General features: G+C 40.0%; 1 protein-coding gene and 1 long non-coding RNA gene across 3 annotated transcripts in view; one reads left to right on the top strand and one right to left on the bottom strand.

Moving 5' to 3' along the window:
* The first annotated feature begins 31 nt into the window (after positions 1-31).
* Positions 32-23,898, top strand: part of npm1b (nucleophosmin 1b) — a 46,146-nt gene continuing 22,279 nt past the window's right edge. The window contains exons 1-9 of one of the 2 annotated variants that reach the window (XM_036216382.1): positions 32-81; positions 570-736; positions 903-985; positions 7,306-7,425; positions 10,655-10,748; positions 10,914-11,002; positions 11,199-11,263; positions 11,394-11,457; positions 22,741-22,818. In XM_036216382.1, the coding sequence (XP_036072275.1) occupies positions 688-736; positions 903-985; positions 7,306-7,425; positions 10,655-10,748; positions 10,914-11,002; positions 11,199-11,263; positions 11,394-11,457; positions 22,741-22,818 (642 nt within the window). In that variant the 5' untranslated portion in view covers positions 32-81; positions 570-687. Of the gene's footprint in view, positions 737-902; positions 986-7,305; positions 7,426-10,654; positions 10,749-10,913; positions 11,003-11,198; positions 11,264-11,393; positions 11,458-22,740; positions 22,819-23,898 lie in introns of both variants that reach the window. The other variant, XM_036216383.1, reaches the window with a different exon arrangement.
* LOC118599950 lies at positions 20,690-21,108 on the bottom strand. Its single transcript, XR_004949493.1, has 2 exons — positions 20,852-21,108; positions 20,690-20,762 (listed from the first exon to the last, which is right to left on the bottom strand). It is a non-coding gene; the product is annotated as an uncharacterized LOC118599950 (long non-coding RNA).

The following is a 23,898-nucleotide window of genomic DNA, read 5'->3' as shown; positions in this document are numbered from 1 at the left end:
GAAGCGAGTTTGGGATTGGACGTCTTCTTGTTTACGTCACAGTAAGGCGGCAACAAAGAGCTAAACAGGAAGATAAACGAGGTTTGCAGAAATCGGTTTTTACCTTCCAGACGGGTCTTATACCGTTTTACCTACAGTCTCGTTCGTATCGGTTGTTTTCAACCGATACTACAACTTTTCATAGTATATATCGATTTTTCGATACAAACAGATTCATCTTTACATCTCTACTTTTCACCCACATCTGTTGTTCTGATCCGCATTCATGATTTAATCCCAGACCGCCATCTACTGTTCGCTCAAAAGAATGCAACACTTGTTTTGGCCCACCCTTTCCTTCTTTTTTTTATTATCAAGCTTTATTTATAAACAACATATACAGCAACATGCACAACAAAAGTGTGAATGTCAAGGGGAGATCAAAGTGAAAACAAATACCAGAGTTTACAGACCTCAGTGTATAGAGCATAAACACCACACAAAAATTAATGAGCTAGAGTTCATTTGAAAACAAAGTATCAAAATTGTATCAGTTGAAATGGCCTTTTTTGTTTTAATTTGATGTCCAGCTTTTCCTTCAATCAATTGATTTTTTATGACGTCACGCTCATGACGCCCTAATTCGCTGTTGGAGGAATGAACTGTCCATCAAAGTGATTTCCGGTACAGGACCCGCCCACCAGAACAATGGAGGACGATGCTTCAGGCTGCGGCGGAGCTCAGATGTTCCTGTTCGGTGAGCTCTCTGCTGCCCCAGACCACGAATTCCTCCAATATTCCTGTTTGTTTGTATCTGCAGCTGCTAAGGATTTTCACTTGTTTTTCTGCGGCCAGCCGCTCGATGTTTGTGAGCAGTTCGTGCAGGAATAGCGTTCATTTGGTTACTTGTGTGCTTCCCTCAGGCTGCACGCTGACATCCTGTAAACAGGAGTTTAAGGTTGAAGTGGACAACGAGGATGCAGAACAGCAGCTGTCACTCAAAGTGGTGAGACGCCCACTTCACTTTTGTTCGCACTGACGTTTACTTTTCTTCCCTTCTAAACTGACATAGTCAAACGATTCATAAATGTGCTGATTATTGGGACTGGAGACAAAATGTGATCTAAAGTTATTGTGAATACTTGTATTGTCTTTTAGCATAGATGATTACTTTGTTTTAAAGATACATTTGCTCAAATGTATGACTCGGTGTTAGTCACCTTCTATTATTTCTTTTGTCCTGGCATCAGGTCTCATTAGTCACCAGGATTAAAAAAATCTCTCTAATCATGAAAACATTTTATCAAGTTAAAGATGAGAGAGAAAAATGTGTAAAACAATATATATAATGAAAATCAAAACATAGAAATCCTGCTATCACATGTGTCCTCCATCCTCATCTTTCATTAACTCTGTCACATTTTCAGAATCATGATTTTATTTGGGCATTGACATGAAATCTCTGAGGATCCGTTTGTAGTTGTCCTAGCTGTGGTGAATGCAGCCGGAGCACACGTGATAGTTTGACAACTTTTGATGTTTAGGATGAAAAATGGGAGAGGTGGAGCTAGAGAGGTGGAGGTGGAGCTAGAGAGGTGGGGGTGGAGCTAGAGAGGTGGAGGTGGAGCTAGATAGGTGGAGGTGGAGCAGAGAAGGTCTGGTGTAGTTGCAGTGCAGGATGCAGACACCCCACCAGACAGTCCTCAACATCAAGATGTTCTAGATCAGGGGTCTCAAACTTCAGCCGGGGGCCGCTGGAGTCAGAGTCTGGGTGAGGTTGGGCCGCATCAGGATTTTCACAAGAAAAGCGCTGATAAAACATTGCAGTGTTCTCAGATATCTTTACTTTTAACACAAAATAATGAATAAAATAAATAAATTAATTAATTTTCAAAAATGAATTTAAAAAAGCAATCATTAATAAATAAAATAACAATGACCATACAGCAGATACAGACGACTGTAGAAACCACATATTCACTGACTGACTACAGCAGTGTTTCTCAAATGGTGAGGAGCGCCCCCTAGGGGGAATGTGAATAAAAAAAAATGTTTACATTAGTTATGGATATTGTGCATAATCCTACATAGTATTTGATAATAAATTAAATATAGCAAAAATAACCAAAAAATCCATTTGGTAGCAGAAAGAGTTTACAGTTACCCAATGAAAAGAACTGAATCTCTGCGAAAAGCCAGAATTCATCACTACTGTGGAGGGAAACAAGGAGAGACTTGTTCATACTTCGTCTGAAAGTTTTGGAGGGAGTCTAAGAAAAAAAAAGAAAAAAATTAATAAACAGATTATTCAGAAGTTTTTAAAAAAATATTCTTTAATGATAACAAAAGTACCATATTTTGAGGAGATATACGTTTAACTTGAGCAAATTAAGTGATACTAATGATATTTGCAGCAGAAAGTTGAGGGGGAGATAATTGAGAAACACAGGCCTAGAGAAAACTATTTTATTCAGTTTCAAATGTCTGCATTAACAGCTCCTCCTTCATTTCTGAGTTGAGAGCAGCGCACTCACTGAAGGTGCTTCCATACCGGCCACGGCGGCGCACAATCAAGTGCACACTTTCAATGAAAAGTCAATGCAAACGTGCACAATTCCTGGTCTCCACGCCTGGAGCACGCGTTGCTACGCAAGTTTTTAAATTGGGCACGCATTGAGCTCGCACTGAGTCTTCAACCCGGTTCAACCTTTCCACGCACAGTCGGAGCAGCGCAGAGCTGTAACCAATCAGGGACTCTGATTTGGGAGCTGCTTGTGGGCGGCGTCCGGTTCAAAGCACTGAAGTGCTGAACATGATCAAAGAGAAATGAATCATTATGGTTTGTGTCCGGTTGGGCTAATATGAATCCCAGATAGACATTTAAAAGGACAGAGTTGTGACAACAAAAAATATGGAGCAACATTTCGGGGATTTAAACAAAGAAGAATCTCCGCCCCGCCACTGCGTATATGACCGCGCTGCCCCGGTGTTTATACCACCTGCTGAGCGCACGTACATAAACCCACGCAGACCGCGTTCTTGAACACACCGCAGCCATCATTCAGGCGGGAATGACGTCGGGCGACAGATGGGTGGGCACAGGGCGATGGGAACAGGGCGATGCACACAGGGCGATGGGCACAGGGCAATGGCCACAGGGCGATGGGCACAGCGCGATGGGCACAGGGCGATGGCCACAGAGCGATGGGCACAGGGCGATGGGCACAGGGCGATGGCCACAGAGCGATGGGCACAGAGCGATGGGCACAGGGCGATGGCCACAGGGCGATGGCCACAGGGCGATGGGCACAGGGCGATGGCCACAGGGCGATGGGCACAGAGCGATGGCCACAGGGCGATGGGCACAGAGCGATGGGCACAGGGCAATGGGAGCAATGTTCCCTGCACAATTACACACTGCTCACACATTGTCAGCACACGAGAAAATATGTGTACTGTACAAAACAAAATGACATACTTCTTACAGACACAGTTATACTATTTACAAAAAAATTGAAGTTTCTCAAAGAAGTTAATCTTTCTTATTTCAGATGCAAATATCACATGAGTTGTGCTCACCCGATTCACGTGAGTACCTTTACGAAAAAAGAGAAGATTGTCGTCTGGTCATTACGGCCCCCGACCCATGTCAACAGTTCCCGTTGAGTGCCTACACTACTACCGTTCAATTCTAACAGTCAGACGATGGCCGTGGGACGGCAGCTCAGGGGCAGGCGGGTGGCTGGAGGGTGGCATCAACGTATGATATTTGGGGACCTGTGAGACTCCCATCAGTCAGTTATTGTGCTGCTGCCTTCCTGCCACCCGCCTGCCACTGGGCTTCTACCACGACACCTCCAAAAAAACGTCTGGTTGTCATTCAGTTTGAATGTCTTCTTTCAACCTCGGCTGCTGCCACGGGATGCAAGAATGCGAACTCCGCTGCCTGATTACAAATGCAACCGCTTGCTGAAGAACTGGAATTTAGGTTGCCTTGCGGTGACATTTTACCATATTGACCGCAGTCTCACAGACACAGCAGGCAAAAAGGAGAGATGTAGAACACAAAAAAAATTGGGACGTAACGATTCATTTTCATAACGATACGATTTGTGTCATAGTTTGTGGTTGCTGATATGATTCCTAGTTTATCTTGGTTCATTTTGAATGATTCCGTTTGATCCGATTCACTGACCCAAAGTCGATCCAGGACATCTTTAGCCAAACCTTCACCCAGTGTGACACAGTGCGGAACAGTGCAGGTGGAGTGTGAAGTGTAAATGAAACATGTGAACTCATCAGAATAATCATTAGAACATTCTGTCACACTGTATGGTCACATGACTGTGATCAATTCAAAGTGTTTCCACACATTGGACTGGAATGACGGTTGATCAGTTTTTGCTGCATCATGTTGTTTGCTTTAATGGAACTTGCTTGTTTTTAGTAAAATAAACCTACTGCGTCTCCATCCAAATGTCTTTTTTACAAAGTTTATTAAAGATTTATTTTTATTTATTAACAACTTTATAATGGTACACGTTGTTTTTCCGTTTGATTAACAACTTCAGATCAATCTGGTTGGATCGAAGGAATTGGAATCAATCAATGAATCAATCATTACACCCCCATAAAGAATGAATTCAAGAGAAATAAAAACAATGAAAGAGAAACTGTGGAATTATAAAAAATATATATATGGAGGATAAAAATAGTATGTTAAAAAAAAAAAACGGCTGAAAATAAAATAACACTGGACTGTCCAGGCATGGAAAGCAACATAAGGAATCCAAACATCAAAAAATCTCTTCTTGTCCTCTATTATAGATGAATAAATTATGTATTCAAGACAAAACCTTGTTATTTCTGAATATAGTGGTTTCTCAATCTGTTTCAAAATCGTTTTTCATAGAGCAGAAATGCAAATATCATTTTGTTGCTAGCGCAGTGGTTTGCGCTCTTGCCTCACAGCAAGAAGGCCCGGGTTCAAGTCCTGGCTGGGGGACCTGAACCAGAACCACCAACAGGGGACCTTTCTCTATGGAGTTTGCATGTTCTCCCCGTGCATGCGTGGGTTTTCTCTGGGGAGTCCGGCTTCTTCCCGCTGTCCAAAAGCATGCTTCATAGGTTAATTGGTGACTCTAGATTGCCCCTAGGTGTGAATGTGAGTGGGTGTGTTTGTTGCCCTACCACAGACTGGCGACCTGTCCAGGTTGTTTCCTGCTTTCACCCAGAAGTGGCCGGTTAGCCTCCGGCACCCCGTGACCCTGAAAGGAATGGTTTAGAAAATGGATGGATTTTTAAGATAACGTTTAAAAATGCAGTTTTTTTATATACCTTTTCATATAAGTGTGAAATTAAAACTCAAGTCTATATTTTAGACTTTTAGTGCATGTCAGAGTTTAACTCCTAATAAATTGTAAATCAGAATTTTAAAAAGCCATACCATGATTTTCTTCAGCCTTTCAGAGTGAACTATATCCGTGTGTGTGATCATATTTTACCTTTGGAACACTAAAAAGAAAAAAAATATTTATGAAATATTGGTTATTTTTCACGAGTTTTTTTCTACCCAGAAGTAAAACGGCTCGATTCCTGAAGCTCCGCCTGCCGCTGCATGCTGTTGCCGCCCATTTCATAACATCATCCTAGAGCCTTTCTTTCTTCGTTTCTCCCATGAAAACAGTATCCACGTTTTTTTAAAAGATGGATGCACATACCATATATCTGCCTTTAGCAGGTCCGGCTGTCACTACACTGGTTCACAACACAAGTACACTCAACGTCTGCATGTCTGTGACCAACCGGAGGGGTGGGGGGGTCTTTGAGGAGCGCCCGTCTAAAGTAACAAACTCCTGTTTGAGCTGGAATTTATTGAAGACAGGACACAACTGGAAGATATACGGTATTCTGCATTTAAAATTAAAGTTTTTTTTTTTTTTTTTTTTTGGTGATCATCAGTGGATAAGGGGATGAATTGAGTGTTGTGTTTGTCTGGGGGCGGAGCTGTCAGAGCAGACTCTTCCTGGAGGGAGCTGTCGGCATTGATCTTACATCATCACGTTTCCACCCGCTCGTTTTCATGGGTATGGGAGGGGCTGCTGCAGACCGTGCAGGTTTTTAGAGGATTACTCTTAAATGCATGAAAAGATCAAAATACCGCTTTGAGGTTCTTTATAGAGAGGAATGAACAGTAAATGCTTTTAAAACCTCAAAAAGTAGAATTATTATGGTAGGGTCCCTTTAAATTCTTACTGGATTATTATAACCACATAATCTTATACTTTGAGTGTGTCTGATGGAGTTGGCAAAAGTCAAGGTTTTAAAGTGAATTCGTGAATTTGTTTTAATTTTTTTTTTTCAACATTCTACCTGTAAATGAATATGGTTAAACAGCACAATTATTTATTTACATCAATATGTAGCGGCTGGGTGGCTCAGTGGCTCAGTGGGCTAAGTGAAGGGCTGGCAACGCAGAAGTCCTGGGTTCGATTCCCAGGGTTGTCCACTGATCCCCACCCAGATTGGGTCCTTAGGCAAGACCCTTGACGCTGCTCCCTAACTGGGTCCCTGTGCCCCTCAAGTACAGGGTTGTGTCAGGAAGGGCATCCGGCGTAAAAACTCTGCCAAATCACTGATGCGAAACAGTGGGTGCTGTTACGCTGTGGTGACCCCGAAAAGGGATAAGCCGAAAGTGAACTACATCAATATCTAACCCTGATCAATGTATGCTAACATGTTTTCTAAAGTTTTTCTGAGGGCGTTTTGTCCCGACTTTCAAGAATCAGTTAGTTAAAACGACAAAAACTTGTGGCATTCACTGTGTCTCAAGTTTAGAACTTTGGTCATTTTAGTTGAATACCTTAAGGGTCTGTTTAAAAAACACTCAATCAGAACTCTCTGATTTTTTTTCTTCCTTTTTTACATTGTTAAAAAAATGTGTAAATTCTCATTTAAATTTGTAGCAGGTTCACCTCGTCTTTTGAGCCTTTCAATCTGTGGTTTTGTGTACATTTTGTAAATTTATTACAGATGTTCATGGCAAAATCTGTGCAAAGCTACTTTTAAATATATCACAGATTCTATGTCAACAATTATCTTATTTTCACATTTTTAACCACATTCCTAAAACTAAAAAAGTGAAATAAAAAAATCAAATTCTGTCAGTTTTAATACCATTTTTCTTTAACTCTGTTGAGTGGGACGAGGTGACCTGAGTCATTGCTATGAAAGGCACCAGAGCCCATTCTGATTGGATGATAATTGAGCTTTGTGCAGTCATTGGATTTTGGATTGGACCTGTTGACAGATTGACTCTTCTTGCAGGTGTGTCTGGGGGCTGAAGCTGAGGACGAGTTCCACATGGTTGAAGTCGAAGGGCTCACATATGATGCAAAGATAACTAAAGTACCACTTGTAGTCCTGAAACCCTCTGTGATGCCGTCTGTAAGTCACCACCAACAGCTTCCAAAGAAATATAGTTAGTTTACATATCCTGGAAGAAATGACATATTTTTGGCTGTTTTTAATGAAATATGAATGATGGCACAAAACTTTTTTCCACTCGTAGTTGGTGGTAAGATTAAGCAATTTATTCTTAAACAACAGAACACCTAAATTACAAATGACAACAGAAACTTCCCAAGTGACCCGTTTTATAAGTTTGCATATCTTGGTGATTTGGTTATGAATTGGTCCTTCATCCATTACTGCTCTGACATTCTGGATCCTGGTTCATGGGGAAATCTAAAGAGCTGTCAAAAGATCTCTGAACTCTACAAAACAGGAAGTGGATATAAGAGGAACTGAGAATGTCAGTAAGCAGAGTTCAAACTTTGATGAAGAAGTGGAAAGTGAGGTGTTCTGTTGAAACCAAACCACTGTCCCAAATTCTACCACTACTGCAAGAAAAACTGTTAGGGATGCAAAGAAAAATCCACAAATAACTTTAGCTGTGATCCAGGATTCTCTGAAAAAATGTGATGTGCATGTGTCAATGTATATATATATGTATATTTAATGTATTTATTTTGGATCCCCATTAGTTGATGCCAAGCAGATCAACTATTCTTCCTGGGGTCCAGATATTTCTACAATTCTTCAAAAAAAATGAATGTGATTCTTGCCTACCCACCACAGTTAGCGATGATTTGAAATAACTTTGTTTTTTGACTGTGAAGCAGCTTTTGGTAATGAATTCCAGTTTGACATTCCTCTGTACAGAACAGTCTTTTTGATGTTTTTGCTTTTGGTAAAGTGAAATGACCATCCTCTGCGTGTCTTGTAGAATAGGTGTGTGTATTGTGACTAAATGTACGTTTCCTATAAATAGTAAATGGTGTTTTTGTTACAATAATATTCCTTATAAAAAGCAATAATGAATAAATGACTCTATCATTTACTTGTTGCCAGTTTAATTGTTTATGCATATGGATGATATTAGTTCTATGATTGCCGCCCAGTGTTACCCTTTCTGCTCTGTTGTGTAACTTTTGAACTTTGTTTAACAGTGTTGATGTGGCCGTGGACCAAATTACCGGACAGTAGTCAATATTTGAAAGTATTAGGGCTTGAATCAAACATTTTCTTGCTTGTGGAGTTACAAAATAGCATTTCTACTAATTGTAGAAATTGCTTTACCCATTTCAGTTACAATGCCATCTTTGGGTTTTTCCCAAGTTAATTTATCATCAGTAACGATGCCTAAAAGTGTCCTTTCATTTTCTTGCTTAATTAATGTTCCTTTTACACTTAGGGTTAATTTTGGATTTGTACTTGTGGCATATTTTTAAATTTATTTTGTTTTATTTACATTTAAAAGTAGCTCATTAGACTCAATCCATTGTACTGTATGCTGTAATTCCCTTTCCATTAGTGCTGTGGATCGTTACTTAGGTGGCGCTCAACGAATTACTAACTGAAGCACGATTCTTACTTTTTAGTATAATGTTTGTTTCTTTGCGTCTGTCTTTATACTGGATGTATGAAAATGTAAATTATTTCTATTAAATCACCGTCATTCATACTTTTATTTAGGGCAGATCAGAATGAACAAAACTGATAAAGATTTAAATAAAAAGAAATGGTTTTGTTGCTTTAAACAAGTATTTTTTGTCAACCTTCTGGTTAAGTTCAGCAGTAACATAAACAGATTAAAACGCATAAACTGTTGTTTTAGATCATTTAAGAACAAATCCTAAAAATGTTCTCTACAGTTTTTCCATCATCAAGTTCTGCATCACTTTAGGTTCTAAGTTTAAATTTTTTAATGACCAAGTATGAATGGATTTTTTTCTGTTATTCAAAGATTCAAAGACTTTTATTGTAACTGTCAGGAACAGTTAAATTGTGGGTCATCATTCATATTCTCTGAAAAACAACCTAGAATTCATCATTTCTTCTAGAGTATGTAAACTTATGTACACAACTGTACAGTGAGGTTTTAATAACTTCAAAATTGAAATTCATCGTGTCCAAAAAAGTTAAAAGTATGTAAAAGTCAACCAACCAAACAGTTGTCCCAATCACTTCCATTGCAGCAGGGGGCTTTTGGAGCACTTATGTAGCTGTTAGTCGAACAGCTGAGCTGATCAGGTCCAGATCTTTTTTATAAGTTTTATCTGTCAAACCCCAATCAGTCTTAATTCACAGTTGTTGTACAAAACAATGTTTTTTTTAAGCAGAAACAAACAATAAATAAATTAACACCCCCCACCTCCATGTAGATTAAAAGACATGCAGCCACTCGCTTGTGGTTGCTGATGGAACAAGCAGTCAAGATTGTGGAAGTTATGTAATGGGTTTTATTAATGAATTTCTTGGGCAGGTAGTGTATCTAAATATTTGAGCAATGGTTTCCACGGAGTATAACATTTGTCAGAGGCGCCCCTTAGCGTGAACTGAATCTTCTTCAACCCCAAGAGACTCAGAAAGTCTCGTAAGCAGACTTTGATTAATGGTGGTTGAATTGATTTCCAAAGTAACAAGATTCTTGTACAAGTTAGAAGAGAGGCAAAGGCAATGGCATTGTTTTGACGTTACCTGGGGTTTTCCAAATATACCAATGTGTGGGGTTGAACTTTAGCTGATCACCAGTATTTTAATACTTAAACAGGCTGGAATTCTGGACAGTTCCATGCTCCCAACTTTGTTTAGGGACGACCCCTTCCTGCTCTTACATGACTGAATGGTAAGCACAAAGAAAGGTTTGTTAGAGCACGGGTGACTGAGTTTGGTGTGGATACATTTGACTGACCTGCACAGACGGAATGTCTTTTGGATGAATTTGAGTAAATACGGAAGGGAAGATCTTCGTGTCTAACATCAGCTCAAACTAATTTCTTTTAAATTAGTCAAACACTCCCTAAATCCCCCCCTAAAGCTTGTGCAAAGCCTTCCCAGAAGAGTTCAAGCTGTGACAAGTACATACAATAAATACTTTCAACTCTCATTCATCCAGGTAGACTAGGACAAAAGGAATCAGCTGGACTGGCTTTGTCAAGAGTAACTTTAAGCATGATATACATGGGATCTCCCCTAAGATTAAATGTGTTTAAAGGCGTACTAATGAATAGCTTTGGCAATGTATAGTTTGTAGAAGTTTTTTTAGAAGCTCAAAGAAATAATGTTCTATTGTCAGTGGTTTATACTGTATTTACAGCTTTTTCTGATGTAGATGAATTTGGGTGGCTTTGAGATCACACCTCCTGTCACCTTCCGTCTCCGGTTGGGTACTGGACCAGTTCACATCAGTGGGCAGCACTTTGTTAGTGAGTATATTTTCAGTCTTGTACTGCAGCTGTGAAGTCATTTTTAGAAGCTTAACAGACCAAAAAGGCAGATGTGAAATCCTATTTTCCCTTTTCAAAGCTTTTAACAAATGATAAATCACTTCAAATTGTGCTGGTGCCACAGCTAAACACTGTCTTTTCAAGGTGAGAAGGATTCAGAAGAGGAAGAAGAGCATAACACGTCACCTGTGAAGCAGCCTGCAAACATGTCATCAAGGAATAAGCCTGCATTGGTATTTATCCTGATTTGGATTGTTTTGTTATTTATTCATTTTCCTTAATGAAGTCATCCATCTCATCTCTTGACAAAGAATGGTTCAGATTAATCTGTGAGATGTCAACTTTACATGTGGCGTCTGCATGCACGTCTGTAATAAATTTGAATATCCTTTTTATTGTTTCTAACTTGATTGTTTACATTTTTTGAAGAAAAAGCTAAAGATGGATTCAGATGAAGATGAGGAAGATGATGAAGACAACGAAGAGGATGATGAGTATGTATTTTTTTGCATTTATATTGGTGAGCATGCTTTACAAAATATCATTTAGAATATGACTGGACAGTATTTACAAGAGTAAGTCCTTAGTTTCATATTTTTCCTTCCTTTTTTTAAATTTTTTAAGCATTCAATATGGAGATGGAGGAGATTTCACATCCAGAAAAAACATGGGAAAAGTGTTTGAAAAGGTAAGATTGTTATTTTACAAACCTTGTGTCATGACAGGTTATTATGTGCTGACACGAGACACAATTTAAATGATTTTTTGATCCCTCACTACACCGTAGTCCACCTTTTGTGTGCTCGCTGTTTCACATATTTTAATTTTTCTTGTGAGGGCCGCATGACCATCTTCTCTGAAGCGGGGTTGGTAGGCTAACAGGAATGGTCAAACAGTCACACGGTGTGTCTAAGCATAAACATTTATGGTTTTCCAGAGAGCCAGTGTAATCAAATCTTACAGTTCAGGGGTGAACACCACTGCTGTCCAATATGTTCCAACCATGTTCATGTATGAAATATTTACCACAGATTAGCACTGTAACAGCATTGTAAATGTATTACTAAGACAAAGAAGACACATTTTAAGACAATGTCCACAGTCAGAGATTACTAACAATTTACTAAGACCAAAAATGGATTACATTAGTCATTGGACATTTTCCTAAATAAACACTTTAAAGATAAAGAGACTTTATGTGTCTGCTTTATTAATGAGTCTGTACACAGTGCTGCTGCAACATGCAAATTTCCCAGGCAGGGATCAATAGACAGACAACAGTGAATAGCAAAAATTAGGGGAGCACCAAACTTTTTACAGCTTTTCAGACAGACAGATATCCAGTGGGTTTATCTGCGGCACAAGGCTGAGGAGTTGTATAGTCCATTGGAGTGAGGCAGGAATGATCTCCTGTAGCGATTGGTGTGGCAGCGAAGTTGCCTTAGCCTGTTGGAAAAGACACTCCGCTGTTCGTCAAGTACCAGACGGAGAGGGTGCCAGGGATGATCTATGATGGGAGTTTATTCAAAGTCCTCCTCTCCATCACTGCTTCAAACGTTTCCATTTTGCATCCAAGTACAGAGCCAGCCTTTCTAATAAGTTTGTTCAGTTTCTTTGTGTCACTGGCAGCTATTCTACCCCCCACCCAACACCCTGCAGGTCTTCTTGTACACAGCTTGTTGGTCTTCCAGCTCAGTCTGTTGTCATGGTTACTCACAGGCATTTGTATTCCTGCACCTCAGCAACATCCCTGCCTGAGATGCTGAGGGGCTGGAGAGACAGTTGTTGCTTTTGGAAGTTGATCACCATCTCTTTGGTCTTGTCGACGTGGAGCAGCAGGTGATTAACTCCAGTCCACCTCACAAACACATTCACCACTTCCCTGTATTCCTCCTCCTGTCCGCCATTTATACAGCCGACAACAGCAGTCATCATTCTGAAGACGACGTGACTCTGAGTTCTACTGGAAGTCACTAGTGTACAAAGTGAACAGGAAAGGTGAGAGCACGGTGCCCTGTGGGACTCCCACACCACTGATCACCACGTCAGACGTAACACTTTCCAGCCGGACAAACTGTGGCCTGTCTGACAAGTAATCGCTGATCCAGGAGACCAAGGACCTGCAGACACCGATCCACTGCGGCTTCTCTCTCAGTAACCAGGGAACCCTCTTTTTCTCGTTCAGCAGGGCCTTTAGGTCACTTGTAATCCACGGCTTGTTGTTGGGGTAACAGCTGACAGTTCTTGAGGGCATGATGGTGTCTTCACAGAACTTAATGTAATCTGTGATGCAGACAGTCATGCTGTTGATGCCAGCAGTCGTGTTTTTGATGTCATCTCAAAAACTGTAAATAGATAACATAACAAAAAGTGTTGTAAAAAGGGGTGGGACCACACAATAATTTTTCTTCTACTCACTCCTTTTAAAGCACATTGTTTGCTTTACTTGTATAATTGTATTTTTTAATTCTTATATTTGAGATTTTAAATTCTTATGTTTATTTTCATTTTGTGCTTGTGCTTGAAACAAACAAACAAAAAAAAAAACAATAAAAAAATCTCCATGGGGCAGACAGAGAGCGTCCCAGTCTGTACGATCAAAACAGTCCTGCAGGGTCTCCTCAGCCAGCGGTGTTGACTTCCTCACCTTCTTTTTGGACAGAGGCATTACAGCATTAGCATACAGCAGATCAAGTGTTTTCACGGGTGGGACAGTCAACATACTGAGTAAATTCAGAAAGAGTCCTCCTGTCCAAGTTAACATCGTTGAACTCTCCAGTGATTACTATAAATGCATTTGGTTGTTGGTTCTGTAAGCCGGGAAATGGTGTTGCAGATGACATCAGCAGTAGGGTCCGCATCATCTGATGGAGGAATGTAAACAGTGACCGTGATGGCAGATGTAAACTCTCTGGGTAAATAGTAAGGCCGCAGTCCGACAACCAAGAGTTCAGGCATCCTGAATAAATGTTGGTGGTACCCTTCCCATTGAGGTTGACTTTACCTTTTCAATGACAGTTGAAAAAAGTTTTAGTGTGTATTCAAACTGGACAGATTTGGTTTGCCTAAAGTGAACCAGAGTTTGTTCCCCCGATAATCCACAACAAAGTTTCAGTGTGAATACACCTAAGCAGACCATAATTCAGAACCACTCTGTAACCTATCTTTCAAGGTGGTCTCAGTTCGATTACTTTTTTTTCTTCTAATTTGTCCTGTCCAATACCTGAGCAAACAGATACGAGCTGAGAGCCTCTTGTGTTAGACAGATTTTACTGTCACAACAGGGTTATTTTTTTTATTTTAATTTAACCATCATTTAAACAGGAAAAAAATCCCATTGAGATACAATTAGGGAGTCCTGGTCAAGAGGCAAAAAATACCCCCCCCCCCCTTTGGTTTTATTTGCACCTTAGACATGTAGGACCCTTGGTGGGGGTGTGCTTGGACATCACGGCCAGCAAACAGTCGATGTCCTCTCAGTGCCCTTTCCGCATATTTTAACCGCACCATAGACATGTAGGGGCGTTGGTGGGAGGGTGATGGGGCATCTCTGCGAGCAATAAGGAGATGGCGGCGGGGGGTTGGGGGGGTTGTGTGACTCTCGGGATGCCGGTCTCTTTGGCGCGGCGATCTCCTCTCCACGCCGGGAGTGGGATCCCCGAGATTTGGTCTGGTCAAGTTTTTGGTGAGCAGAATGTAGAAGAGGGCAGGTATGTGGAGATTTTGCAAGTTGTAGAAAAAAAAACTGTTGTGAAGGAGCAGCACAGGCAAGCTGCAGCGTGCAGCGTACAGGCTGCTCGCTGCAACCTGCAGGGTGCAACCTGCATGCTGCAGGCTGCAAGCTCGCTGCAGGCTGTAGAATGCACGCTCGCTGCATAATGCACGCTCGCTGCAGACTGCAGGCTCGCTGCAGGCTGTAGAATGCACGCTCGCTGCAAATCTTAAGAGCAGCCTGCAGGCGGTGTATGTGAATCTTGTCTGCATGTAAATTTGTGAGAATAACATCAGCCCCTTATTCTGTCTGGACGTGATTGGTAACACTGTCATGGTTCAGCCCTGCTCCTTCACCCCCACCCTTTCTTCCTCCACTCTAGTCTCACTCACCTGTGCTGATTAAGCTCTCATTATGCTCCAGCTGATGTTCACACTATTTTCCGCATTCAGAAAGCTTTCTGTCATACTTACTTACTGTCTGACATTAATTTATTTTCAGCAAATGTATCAAATTAAAAGGAAATTCCAGCTTATTTTGAATTACTTTTAAGTTCTTTGTGCTTTTGAAGTTTTTATTTGCAGATTTTTTTCTTCTTTTTTTTGATTGAGGACATTTCAAAGCTTTTTGCTATTTTTGCATTAAGTCAATTCATTCTGCATCCTGAGCAAAAACCTGCATTTCCATCAGCTTCTACAGGTTCAGCAACTACATTCAGCTTAAAGCAAGGACTTGGCTTGTGTCAGGAGATGTGATGAAGTGTGAGAAATGTTCAGTAGAAGTTCAGTAGATTAAAGTTTTTCTGGACATGTGTGTGCAGCTGCTGCTGGGAAGAGGAGTTAGGGTTTAGGGACACAATATCTATTTTCTGCTATATGTTGAATATAGAGAAAATAAGAAGGTCGTGTTTTCTTTGTATATATCATGGTAACCAGGAAAAGATGTAAATTTACAAGAAGATGTAAATATGTGATCAGTTTGGATTCAGCTGTTCTGAGCATTGGGTACTGTGAAAAAAGAAAAAGAAAAAAAAGAAGAAGAAATGTGAAGGGCAGTGTTGAGGGGGTGGAGAAGAGAGTTATGGGAACTGTGTGACAGGAGTGACAGATGGCCTCAAAGGGGATATTTATGTGATGGTGGTGAGAGCAGCCATTATGACACTAAAGAAGAGGGGTGTCAGATTGGAAGACGCACAGCTTTTCTCAGGACAGAGTATTCAAAATGAGCTGGTCAGACATACAGCCAAGAACTGATGTTTGGAGAACAAGTTACAGAAACCATGTCAAAAAGACAGAAAGTTGACACATTTAAATAAACAGATCCAGTCAGGTTCAAAATGAATGCTGTAATTTCTACAGATGTAGTTGAAGAACGTAGGCTGCTACTGAAATTAGATGACAGTTGAAAATTGTTTGATTATTACAACACACTGATCTATGGAGTTAAACTTTAACACAAGCTTTGACAAACACAAATAAACCTCAATTGAGCAACTGCCACCCCAAAACATGTCACCTCTGTGAGGTCTTTGTGTTAATCTGGCCCCCCTGTAGCAATGTCCACTTACTGGAAGCACACAGAGAAGGTGAAAATTAAACAAAAGACAGCTTCCAGCTTCTTTTTTTTAATGTATTGCACTGAGATTACATGAAAAGAGCAACAACATTGTGTTAATGTACGATCACCCAACGTCTCACAAGACGCAGACATTTGGTGTTGTTGAGAGTAATGCAATTCTGCAGATGAGAACTTGAGCAAATTTTTAAAGCGAAACCAAATCTAAAACTTGTATTGTATCTGTGAAGGTTTACTTGGCTTTAGACAGCTGGAGATTCTCAGCTGTTTTCTCTGTCATTTGTTGTCCACTAGATGTCAGTTTTACCATTGACTTCTCATTACTTGTTTTACTGCACAGGAATTTGTAGGTGTCATCTGCCCCCTCCGTCTTGTTTCTCCCACATCACTTAAACATCAACAGACGATACGCAATAGCAGCATTTCATCTCAACAAGCCCGACCCATTCCTGCACCCGCTGACCGTCCAGCTCTCTGGATGAGACAAAACATGGATCTTTTTCATCCTGTTCCCTCATGTACCCACCTGTTTTTCCAGGAAAAATATAGGGTTAGTGTGGTGTAATGATTGGATTTCCCCTCTGTAATCTCCTTCAATTCTCATTGCCTCACCAGCAAGGCCATGTTATGTCACACGCACAAACTTCAAAGTTACATACTACATTTCTTATTGGAAATGTGTTTGAACACTTGCATAATACACAACCTTCAAGCATTGATTGTGGTATCCTCTGCTCTTTAGCTTTCTTCTTTTAGTTATAGGAAACATCTTCAACCATTTTTCTGAAGCACTGCATATCTTTGTCGCTCTGTCATCCCACTGTTAATATGATTGCTCCATTTTTATTGTCTTCTCATACCATCTCGGCTTGCACCTGGCTTTTGCCTTTGAACACTTGTTTTGCGTGTTTCCACAATCATTTGCAAGTGAGCGCATGTGTGTGTCTGCTTAAATTTTACATCAGTATCTGTTTGTGATTCTTCTTTTTCAAAGCATGCAATTCAAGTGTAAATTGTGCCAGGCAAAAGATCAAACAGAACAGATGTGCATACCTGTGGCATTAATGTTGACCCTCCCCTGAGGGTCAATGACTGTGAACATGTCTGTCCCTTGTTGATTATTCTGTTGTCTTCGTGTAGCCCACTCCCCCTGGCCTGCATGTCTTTAATCCTCATGAACTCAAACCTTCTTCTTTAATAATAAAACTACAAAGAGCTGGATGAAACTGCTGGCAACAATTATTCCTTTGACTGCATGTTATGTTGTATTTTAGGGTAAATGTGATTAAACAGGGCTGCACAGTGGCGCAGTGGTTAGCGCTCTTGCCTCACAGCGAGAAGGCCCCGGTTCAAATCCTGGCTGGGACCTTTCTGTGTGGAGTTTGCATGTTCTCCCCGTGCATGCGTGGGTTTTCACCGGGATCTTCCTCCCACCGTCCAAAAACATGCTTCATAGGTTAATTGGTGACTCTAAAAATTGCCCCTGGGTGTGAATGTGAGAGTGAATGTGTGTGTGATTGAGGCCCTGCGACAGACTGGCGACCTGTCCAGGGTGTACCCCGCCGTCGCCCATCAGCAGCCGGGTTAGGTTCTGGCACCCCCGCGACCCTGAAAGGGACAAAGAGGTCAAGAAAATGGATGAATGGATGTGATCAAACATTCGTTCTGTCCAGAGTTGTAATGGAACGTGTGCACCAGTGATTCTTTTCTTTTTAAATATGTATTGATTTTTTAAGTTGGCTTACCTTTTCTCATTGTCTGAAGTTCAACAGCACACTTCCTCATAGCTGAACTCAAGACTTCAGTCAATTAAAAAAAGTTTAGCTGGGAGGTGTCTTGCTATTTATTCTATTGAGCATTTTTAATAGTTATTTTTATAATCTTCTAAACATCTCATTTCAACATGTGTCGACATACTGTTCAGTGGTTGGCAAGCTCACCCCAGCGGACATTTCAAAGTGCCCCCATATGGTTTACCTTTGGGCTGAATTGGTGGGCCTCAGGTGGGTTTGTCCGCGGGTTCCATGGTGGCCCCATCTGTGTTTACCCACACTGGTTTGAGTGGACACTCAGTGGTCTGGATCGCTGGCAGCAGAGCTCACTACGCTGTTCCCTACGCTGTCCACCAGGCGGCTGGTTAGCGTAGGGATCCAGACCACTGAGTCCCCACCTAAGCCAGTGTGGGCGAACACAGAGGGGTCCACCATGGAACCAACCCCACCTGGAGCCACCAATTCAGCCCAAAGGTAAATGATATGGAGCCATATTGAAATGTTCACTGGAACAGCAGTCTGTTCAGACAGCAGGGTAAACTCCCCTCACCTCAAACACTAAGGAGAAGAAATAAAAAACACAGGACCACATACTGTAAATACAGGAATCTCATGCCGCTGCAATGTTAGTTCACACTCAGCAGCCCTGGGTTCTGTTTCCATTACACATGAAATTTTAACCAAATTCTAGGAATTTTGAAAAAAACACAGTGTCGCAATGACACGGTTTCATAATAATGCGATAAAACACAAACCAACTCATGCGATAAGTCATTAAAACATGGCGATGGATGAGAACAAGTATTTTTTTTATTTGCGTAATAAAGTTGTAATACAGTTGTAAATTGTCGTGGGTTTTTGATGTCATTGAACTGACAATGCATTTTGCAATTTACAATTCAATATGCAGTTTGACCATTCACTGTGAAAATGTATTTTGCCTTTTTAGTATGCAGTATTTAAAAAAGGACATTTTAATGCATGCTTCACTTAAATACATTTTAAACTTAAAATCTATTGCATTGTGAAATGGCATGCTGTTTCTGTGTCAGAATTCAAAATAGATGCAAAAGAGTGCCCCCCCAAATGTATTTTCATTTGCACTGGATGTCACTCTATCTGTGGAAGCATTTAATTTGAAATTCAAAGTCTCAGATGCTCATCAGGGCGGGGCCAATCATCTTCATAAACTCCATAAATCCCACCTCCACTTCCTTCTTAAGATCTGGCTATGTATGGGACAGAGTCTAAATCCTAGGAATGGAGACGTAGAGGATGGAAGAACTTCCTTCCTTTCAACTTCAATCATTTCTGTTGTAGAAATCAAAGTTTTTGCTCGTCTCCTATGAGCCAGACCGCAAGGGTGCATTTTTAGGCATAAAGTATAAGGATATTTATTCAATATGCCCAGAAGTTATTCATCTAGATCAGAAAAGATAAATACATACGCATACAAATGTATACAACATAATAAAACATGCATGCAGGGGGCTAAGTCTAATGGTTTAAACAAGTCTAACCCCACCTGGGATCTTTAGGTGCTATTCAGATACTCCATCCTCATTTTCATTTTGTGTGTGTCAGACGGAAGGAGGGTTTCCAGAGCGCTCTTCCATCAGTTCTCTGCAGTTTTGCATCCTGTGTCTCGATCGTTTTTGCTTCTTTGACTGCAAGCACTTCAGCAGTCCCCTGCACTCTATATATAAGTTAAGATAAATTACATTTATTAGCCAAGGTCAACCAAGATTAGACAGCTGTCTGTTTAATGCTCAGTCAACAAACTCTTACTAGTATGTGTGAGTGATCAGTATTCCATTATTTCTTGTCTTTGAATTTTGGTTGCTTATCATTTATTATTTTTTATGTTAATGTGTTATTGTTGCTTTGGCAATGTTGTTAAATACATACATGTCAATAAATTAAGATTAAGAGAGAAACTGAGTTTCTCAAAGGTTGCATAATATTTATTTTCCGTCCGTGTGCTAAAATGAGATCGGCCTGGCTGGTAGTTGTCATGATCATCTGGGCTGAACTTTTTAATGATTTCTTTAAACCCTTTATAGGTGCATCATAAAGCGGGGTCTTATGCCCGTCATCAACATTTTCAGTATTGACTCAGTCCAGACATTTGCTTGCTGAGGTGTGCATATACATTAGCTGAATAAGAGAGTACATATTAAGTTGGCCCTCTATTTCCACTGATGTTAGCTTAGCCTAGACGATGGTCCTTCTCATGACTTTATATTCAGAGAAAGTATCGACCCCTCCCCCCTCGTGTCCCAAATAGGAAGTGCCTTCTGGTTCCAAGGTCAAAATCCCATAGACTTCCATTGCGAAATAGAGTGAAGTATTTCTCAATCATTTTATTTGTCAGAATAACCAGTTTTCCGCTGATACCTCCTTCTTAACATCTTCTTTATAATCCCTACTTTTTTTTAAACCAATTTTTTTCTTCATCGAAAGTTAATCAAGTTATCAACTGACCAATCAGACCCGGATTAGCACTACAGAATTCCCCTCTTATTACCAGTGGTTGGGACAGGGTCAACCGCGTAGCCCATTTTTTCAGCTTCCTCCTTCTTGTACATCTTGAGACCTGCACACCACTGTTTTTCAGAGAATCCTGGATCAAAGCTGAAGTTATTAGTGAATTTTTCTTTGCATCCCTAACAGTTTTTCTGGCGGTAATGGCAGACTTTTGACTATTGTTTGGTTTCAACAGAACCCCTCACTTTCCACTTCCTCACCAAAGTTTAAACTCTGCTTTCTGATATTCTCAGTGCCTTTAACATCTTATTTACCTTTTGTAGCTGCTCCTTAAGTTTTTCAATCCGATCAGAAAAAAGCCACGCTCCGACTGATGATCTTTTGGTCATTTATTTTTCACGTAACCACAGAATCGCCAAAGAATCACCAAGGAATCACCGTGAAAAACTAAAGAAAGAAAAACAAATACACTTTTCAACATGCAATTTTTACAAAAAAAAACCTTTCAAAGTTACAATACAATAAAACAATATTACCGTGTGCCCTCTGATCACATTTTAAGGAGTTGCTCGTCCATTTTCAGTTTTTCCACCGTGCTCTGTTCTGTCTCCGTCCAGCGTGTTCTCTGTGTTCTTTTTTCGTTATGCTAATTCTGCGCCACCTGGCTCATTATGATCCAACGCGTGGACAGCGCATGCACAGTCAGTTTTTTCAGTTCACCACAAGGGGTCAGCAATGAGACATAAAATTAAATGCAACTCAAATTAACAAAATAAAGTCTTTTTTAGACAGCTACACCTTTCTTGCTTTGTACAGTTACCTTTTCCCGTAGATCTACTGATAGCTCCTTAGCTTTCCCCAGGATTCAGAAATCTCAGTGCAGAACTGCATATTGATTACAGGCAAACAAGCCACAGGTGAGGATGGTTAGCTTTAGCTGCCATTCAAACCCAAAAGCTTGTGTTCATGTGTCCAGAACTAAATCGGGTATGTAGACTTTTAAACAGGGTCATTTAGGAAGTTTTTGTTTTCATTATGATTTAAAAAAGGTAAACAGATCCTGTTGTGCTAACCTCGACATGTTTACATTAAAAGTGGGGTCATCTGGACCCCACAACACGGCTGACTGAATTCTTTTTTTAAGGATTTTTTATCTTCACTGGTGTCTGTGGCAGACATAAAATCCTGTCCACCTTTGTCATGAGTGGGATGACACATCAATGAAAGAGTGGGGTCATCTGGACCCCAGAAGAGAATACAAGGGTTAACAATAAATGACTTTCACCCAACCACTAACTATGAGTGGAAAACAGTTTGTGTATTATGACTTATAACAAAATGAACGTCTGATGAAAAAAGACTAATTAAATAATGACTCATTGCTTGTGGCAGGTTTGTGAATATAAGCTATTATACTTCTTGTCAGTTCTGAGTAAAAACCCTGTTTTGAGAAAAAGGCAGACACTGAGGAAATAGAGGCGCCTGTCTTGACTATTAGGAGGTAATGACATGGTTTGACTGACTCAAAGCAATGTCAGCATTCATGGTGTGGAAGCATGACATGCTCCTGAGCTCCCAGCATGCTATCACCAATGCGTAACGCCTCTGGCTGTATAAGATGTTGCTGCTTTGGAAATATTCAGCAGCTACTTAAGCTTGCCAATAAATACATATTTGCATCTGCCAGTCTGTGTAGGTCTAAACTTCTGCAAAGAAGGCCAGATTTGGAGAGTCAAAAAACTGTGACAACCAAACAATTTAAACTGTCATAGCAATTATAATGAAACAGGTAAAATTATAAGTTAGAGAAATAATAATCGATAATGAACTATTTATTATTAAAGATCTTTTTATTGAATAAATGAATAAATGAAATGAAATTACTGATTTTCCAAGATATATCAACATAAACAGAACACAAAACAGAATACATGGAAGTAAACACCAAAGTACAGGATGCAGTACAAATGAAACAGCATTATAGATATAGATTAGAAAAACATAAAAATAGTAGGCAATTAGTTCAGATGAGTCCAATAAGTAAATCATAGTCAACCTTACCGTGATATGGTAAGAAAAAGTCAAATTATGAGTAATATCATGTAGTACAATGAACTATGTAATGAAATTTGATTAAAAAGGAATACCTTACATTTCAAGACCAGATAAAAGTGTGGATGCAACGGCTCTAAATGTGGTGTGCACACACTGTTTAATTGGTTTTAAGAGAACAGTAAAGTATATTAATAATAATAAAAGAATGCCTGAAGCTCATTATGAGAACTGGCACAAGAGTTTCATTTTTTTTTATTTAATCAAGGTTCTATTTGTCAACAAAATTCACACTCAAGTCACTCACTTATTTATAAAAACAAAATGGCAAACTTGGGACTGGTTTTTATTTATATGCTTTTTATTTTCCCAGAATGCTGATAAACCGAACAAGATACCAGTGAAAAACAAAAGCTCCACAAGATCCTTAGGATCAGCAGTCAAACATCCGGTAGGTAAAGCCTGTGGTGTCGTTGCATTTTAAAAAAACGAAAACCCAATTCTTGTCTTTAATCTGTAAATGTGTTCAATTCAAGATATTTTAGAGGTATTTAAAAACTGTAAGCATTCGGGGCTTTGGTCATCTGACATCTTGTATGCTGGACTTCATATTTTAATCTGTAAAAGTTTGGTGATAAAATCCTTATTGCTCGTCTTACACCACAGCAGCCTGCTCATAAAAAAATGAAGCATTTTTTTTTATTTACGTATTTTTTGTTTTGTCATCATCAGATAAATAAAAGTCAAACTGAAAGACAGAGATTAACTCTAGAAAAAGACGCAAAATCTGGAAACATTTCACTTTAATTGATAATTAGGGATGTAAACGATATTACATACATGTCGAAAAATGGATCAGGCAGTGGGAGGAACAGCAGTATTGGTTAAGGATGTAAAAAATAGATATGTATCGTAAAATGACAGAACAACTGCAGTATTGTTTGAAAATCACAGATACGAACAAGATTATGTTGGTTAAAAGTTATAAAACCGCTGTTGTTATGTTTATTCAACTGCGTGAAGCGCCGCGCTAACGCTAGAGGACCGGCGATGAGGATGACGTCATTGAACGAAATTCACGTCTGAAATATTAGACACTATTTTTTCATCACTTTCTGTTTGGAGCAAACGAAGGAGGTGGGAGAAGGGAAGAATTCGGATCGGCCTGAAGATTCTGTGCAGAACATGGAGATCTGAGACTTAATCTGCTTATCCTTTCTTAAAGGACTAGTAATGGGCTGGGACAAAGCTAAAATAAGTATCCAGATATATTCCATATGTTCTAATGTATCAAAAATAACAAATAATTACCGTTGACAAACGCAGGTTTTTGTAAAATTTTACAAATTGAACGACAAATCACACTTGCATTTTGCCCTGCTTCAGAAACGGCTCGATTCGGGTCACGTGACGCGTTGACGTCACATGGGTGAGACAGCGCCAACAGCAGAATGCAGGCGGACCCAGGGTGTCTGCAGATACATGTATGTGTGTGCGCTGCGGCAAAGTTGAATTCTATAAACATCGGTGT

This window comes from Oryzias melastigma, linkage group LG17, assembly GCF_002922805.2.
Source record: "Oryzias melastigma strain HK-1 linkage group LG17, ASM292280v2, whole genome shotgun sequence".
Lineage (NCBI taxonomy): Eukaryota > Metazoa > Chordata > Actinopteri > Beloniformes > Adrianichthyidae > Oryzias > Oryzias melastigma.
The sequence above is the reverse complement of the archived record's forward strand: the minus strand, read 5'-3'. Positions and strand labels throughout refer to the sequence as shown.